General features: G+C 34.5%; 1 protein-coding gene across 1 annotated transcript; it reads left to right on the top strand.

The window, feature by feature from the left end:
• Window positions 1–1,599: 1,599 nt before the first annotated feature.
• On the top strand, window positions 1,600–2,322 carry SP1L5 (SPIRAL1-like5). Its single transcript, XM_006829012.4, has 2 exons — window positions 1,600–1,886; window positions 1,985–2,322. The coding sequence occupies exons 1-2, from the start codon at window positions 1,680–1,682 to the stop codon at window positions 2,057–2,059; spliced, it is 282 nt and encodes a 93-aa protein (XP_006829075.2). The 5' UTR covers window positions 1,600–1,679; the 3' UTR covers window positions 2,060–2,322.
• The last annotated feature ends 3,643 nt before the right edge of the window (window positions 2,323–5,965 follow it).

Genomic DNA, 5,965 nt, shown 5'->3' on the forward strand with positions numbered 1-5,965 from the left:
CCACTTCTAGTAAATTTTTGAGGTACGTCTTAATTTGATTGTGTAGAGCCTCTGCCTTATATAAACGTTTTCCTTTATATAGTAGGTTTCTGTCGATTTAGCATAATCAAGTGCCAATCCTGAAATGGCCTAGATAATATTAGAATATGATATGATATGATATGGTATAATACTCTTGAAATTCATTCCTCCTGATCATTCTTTTCTTGCATCCAAACAATAAAGTTAGGGGCATGATACATGACAAACATACAAATTGGACGTTGCATGAGCTCTGAAAATGTATTTGCGATTAAAAACATTGGAGACAGGGTATTTTAGTAGCTGATTTCAAATTGAACCAGCTCATTAAGCCATTAACATAATATATTATGTTCTATTATATCTTAGTAGCTCCCACACTTTTGTGTCTCCTAAAGTACTCCCATCTCGATTCCCAAAAAATTCCTACACCATTCTTGGTAATGCTTAATCATTTAATCTTTATTGAAATTACCACATGGGCTCAATCATTTCTTGACAAGATTGTTAAACTTGAACTTATTCCAAATGAAATTATGGTTAGTTCCTTCAGACCATGAGAAGGATGCCTATATGAAAATTCCTTTCATTGTGTTCTTCTTCTTCTTTAGCATATAGTATGCTCCATCGGAGCGAGCAATGTGTGACTACTCACTCTAGTAAAATAGTTAAAGAATTTTTTAAATTTTAAATTTTTTGATCCATCCAATAATAGCTGGTTGATTATTTTCAAAAAAAAAAAAAAATTGGATTTTGAGTTCTTAAACTTTTCAACCTTCTGTTCAAATATTAGATATGGTCTCTTTTCGATCTTGTGACTTTTTCTTCGAACACATTTAAGCTTGATTTCTAGGTTAAGGAGATTACGTCCCAAAACTTGAGAATCTAAAAATAGGCTTGTCTTCGGTTTCACTAGAAAATCACTCCTAGCTGGAGAGTATAATCTTTTGACCTGAGGTAATGTTTATCTCTAGGATGGAGCTCAAGGTGGTTAAGGTGGCAGGTCGCCATAAGATGACATATTGAGTTCTATTCTTGCAACGAATGGGGAACCTCATCTCCCTTGAACCGCTTAAAAAAAATAATAAATAAATAAATAAATATAAATATATATATATATATATATATATAGAAAAAACCTAAAAAATACCTATAGGAGACGTGCTACAGTGTTTCGTCTCCGTCACGGACTTGCTATATCTGTGGCGGTTTATTGATCGGACCCGCAACGGATGGCGCCGTCTATTGGGGTTCTGCTTGAATTTTTAGACCGCCACAAACCTAGTATATCTGTGACGTACCCGCCACGGACATGCTAGGTCCATGCGGTCAAAAAATGCATGCCGTCCGACTTTTTTAGACGGCAATTAGCCTATGGGTGAAATCATGTCACCCATAGCCATTGCATAGATGCTTCCATATATATATATATATATATATATACTCCAAGAATACACACGCTTACAAAGGTATGCACACATGCAAACCTGAAGCTGCATCGTGACCTTGGGAGGGACGTCAGCATACGTTTATATTTCATGCTTGTATGTATATATGCATCCTTAGAGAGTGATAAGCTGGTGGCGGTCCAAAAGTGTGGAAATCACTCAGAATAGAGAGAGAAAGAGAGGAAGAAAGAGAGAGAGAGAGAGAGAGCCATGAGCCGAGGTGGAAGCGCTGGAGGTGGGCAAAGCTCTTTGGGTTACCTCTTTGGATCTGACCAGCCCCCAAACCCGGTTCCGGATTCCGGTGAAACCGCAAATATCCCCCCCGCTAAGGTCTCCCCGGCTTCTCCTGCACCTTCTCCCAAACAATCCAACAATTACCACCGAGCCCAGGGCCAAAACACAGGCAACTTTATCACTGTGAGTGTAGACTCAACACAGTCTTCCTTCCGATATTGCACCTTCATAATTGCTTTCTTTCTCTCTTCTTATGTCTGCTGTTTTGAATTTGTTTCTAGGATCGTCCTACGACCAAGGTTCATCGTGTTCCTGGTGGAGATTCTTCTCTGGGCTACTTATTTGGTGATAAGTGAGATGGGTTTTCTGTTCCTATGAGAAAAGGTCTGGTTTGTGCTTCTTATATGCTTAATATCGGTAAATAAAGGGAGCCAGTGCCTCCAGATTGCATACGCAAGTAGTGGATTCTCTTCTTGTTTGATATTATGTGTTTCTCTTTGAAAGTATGGCTTCTGTGTGTTCTATTATGGCCATGGACTGATGTGCTATAACCAGTTAATGGTTATGTATTGGATTTGATTTCATGAAATAAAAATAGGCAAATGTGGAGACAATTAAATAGGGCATGGCCAAGGGTAGGAGCATGATTAATACACTTCCCACAGAGCTCTTGAGATTGTTGATTACATTTCTGTTATATTAGGTGCTATTTTTATTAAATTAGTTGTTGTATTAACATCATTTTCCCATAGAATGGGTGTGTTTTCAATGACTCTCAGGTCTATAAATGGAATTTGATACCTAAGAAAAATTTCACATCAATAAGATATTTTGGTTTGTCAACTCTAAATAGTTGGGATAAGACTTCTATAATGATGATGATGAATAAGATATTTTAGTTCTTGATGAATGATAGATCATCTTTATTACTATTTATCCATTTTCTCATCTTATACTGAATAACCGCATCATTTTAAAACTCTGAGCATAGAAGTTTTTTTTTTTTATCTATATTTCTTCCTCCTTTTGAAGTGCCTAAACATAGAAGATAACAAATCCTCAAACTCTTACTTTCGGAAATCCTTGTCGTACAAAGTAGCATGAAGTTCTATGTACTATGAAAAGATAGTCCAAATATTTGTGAAACTATTTTTATCCACCATATTATTGGGCCATTTTAATGTAGTTCATAAGCTTGCATGAAATCAAAGTATAATATGGTGGACGTGTTTGTAGTAGGTGTCTTAACCTTCAAGTTGTCAGAAAAAGACGCCTTGAAATCCTCTTAACTTTGAATAAGAGTTTTAAATAATGAATTGTAGAAGACATGTTTGGGGATGAGAGCCTGTCTTTAGTGCTTTTCACCCTAGCTCTTATCTCATGTGAAAATATCCATTCAACTTGAACCTTACGAGAAAAGTAAGTTAATATTAGGGTTTCACACCAAAGACATTAATTAGGAATTGGTGCTTAAGAGTGATTTTCACCCATATGTAGAACTGATTGTGGATTTTATAGTGACCCAACCGCATGGGCAAGTATTTAGGACCATAGTCTAGCTCTAGCTAAGCTTCATCTGAAGCTCAGTCACCATGTCTTAGACTATTCTACACCCAAAAACTTGAGTCCAATTCCCGTTGTGGTGATTGATATAAATGCAATTACAATTATTGTTGATTTGTTATGTATGGAAAAGGTTTCCGTAAGGTATCAGCCTTGTACTATTGAAGTAAGTTCTACCGCAAAAATGAGAGTGCTCCTATAATGGAAAACCGTTCAATTGATTGTCTCGACATGAAGAAGCATAGATATAAAGAAAAAAAAATGGAAGTCTTAAAAATAGTGTATTTTGTAACAAATAATCTAGACTGCCTATTTCAATATTTTCAAGTGTTTATAGATTTGTTCGATCTATACAATCTTCAAGGGATGAAAATAGATTTTCAAGCCAAAAGGTCTCCGACATTAAAACTACATCTCCAGGCAAAATTCATAAGTGCGCCGTACTTCTATAGTGTAATAGGGATGCATTATATATACCTCACCCTTTATGTAAATAAGATGACAAACCCATTCTTGAAGCCCATTTTAATGAGCCATATGTAGACCATAGGTAGGAGAATGTGTGGGTGATTTTTGGATCCCCAAAATTTAGTTATGATTTATGCCCAATCAGTATATAACTTAAATAACAAAAGTTACAAAGAAAAGGATCTAAGTAGTAGGGAAATATATTGTGTAATTCTATGCGATTCATCATGCTTAATAATGCTCAGGCAATGTCTAGCTTACGACCAAATTGGCTTGTGTCCGCGGCTATTCACATGATCTCTATAACCTCGGGACACTTTGCTTACAACTACAACATGGGTTTCATCATGAATGATTCCCTTCAATGTTATACATATTGAAAACTTTATACATCATCAAAACACCACCTTAGCTATAGTTGGATACACAATTATCAAGACCGGACAAGACAGAACGAACCAGATGGGCAGGTCAGACCAGTTGGATTACTGACTGATGTCTTGGTCAGTCTAGCCCAAAATAAAATCCAAAATTAACTAAAAATTAGTGAAAACTAATATTTAACTAGTTTTGCATGTACAGTCGCTAGTTTTGATTAGTTGGACCAATTCAAATAATGTGGTCAACTTTTTCGTAGTATATCTCATATTTTTTAAAGCATTGTTGTTGTTTTCCTTTACGCTTTGAATCTCTGATACAACTAATTCAACTAACACTCAAACTGGTTTTGACTAGAACATACCCTGAATCAATGGCCAGTCCAATTCTATAAACATTGGTTGGATATATCAAAAACTCAAGGTTATCTTTCTTATAGAGGACACCTCTGGTATAAATAGAGATTTGCATTTCCTTATCATGTCATCAAAAAGTAAATGCCTTAGTGCATGAGTTTAAATACCCAAGTGTTTATCCTCAGCATCTGCTCCCACCCATCCTAGGGAACCATGAGAAAGAGGGGTTACTGCTTTGCTTTGTTTAGGAAAAGAAAGAAACATATATATATATATATATATATATATAAATGGAAAAGAAAAATTTTGGTAAAGAAAGAAGAATAATTAGATATAAGAAGGGAAAACAAGAGGAAAGACGGGAAAGAAAAAGGAAAAGAGGAAAAATGAGAAAGAAAAAAAAAGAAAAAGTAGAAAGAAGTGAGAGAAAGTAAGAAAAAAAGGAGAAAGATTGCCAAAGAAGAAAAGAAAAGAAAATATGAAAGAATGGACATAAAAAGGAGTAGAAAAAAAACTAAAAAAGACTTACAAGGTAAATAAAATGGTCCCGCCAAAATTGTGCTAGGGTATTGCTACCCTTTACACACTACCTAAACTTAAATGTTCAAAAACACTAAATTAAAAGGGGATTAAAAATACAAAGAAAAATGAAGAAAATAATAGGATTTCAATAAAAAATAAAAATAAATTCAAATAAGTAAGAAAAAGAAGAAGAAAACTTGAAGTAAATAAATAAACTTAAGCAATTGAAAGAAGTTCAAATAAGTAAGAAAAAGAAGAAGAAAACATGAAGTAAATAAATAAACTTAAGCAATTGAAAGAAGACAGGAAATAATAGGAATTAAATAAAAGGGAAGGAATAGGAAAGTAAAGAAAGAAAATAATGTGAATTAAGTAAAACAAAGAAAAATAATAATTAAAAAAATAAAAAATAAAATAAAAGAAAGTACTTAGGATGATGACTAATGAATCAATTATAAATGAATGGAGTTGTAGAAAACATGGTTGGAATATCTTTGAACTGGGAACATCCTTGAAGTTGAAGTTGCGGGAGTGAATGTAAAATAATATCTGATATCTAATCCCTGAAGTGGGAATATCCCTGAAGTCGAAGTTACTTGAACGGATGCAGATCGATCTATGATATCTAATATGAGAATGACTGATATAGGATTCCTGAGGATCAAATCTAGGGTTTGTAGGCTTGAGACTCGTCTAGGGCCTCTCTTCTTCCCAAAGAGTTTAGAACTTTTCAATGCTCTAAGAATCTCTTTATAGAACCCCCTAAAGCTTTCTTAGAGAGTTCTCAAAGTTCTTAAGAGTTTCTGAGAATTTTTTAATGCTTTAATGGTTAGGAAGAATCCTTATTTATAGAGGTAAGAAGCTAAGCATCTTAATAAGTGAAAGATGTGGGAATAGAATCCCAAATCCTAATAGAATTATAAGAGAAAATGCATGGAGGATGGTTTTGAAATTAAGCAAGTTGTTTTCCGTATA

The sequence above is a fragment of the Amborella trichopoda genome, chromosome 9 (genome assembly GCF_054954075.1).
Source record: "Amborella trichopoda isolate Santa Cruz 75 chromosome 9, AtrichopodaSantaCruz75HAP2 v2.0, whole genome shotgun sequence".
Taxonomy (NCBI): domain Eukaryota; kingdom Viridiplantae; phylum Streptophyta; class Magnoliopsida; order Amborellales; family Amborellaceae; genus Amborella; species Amborella trichopoda.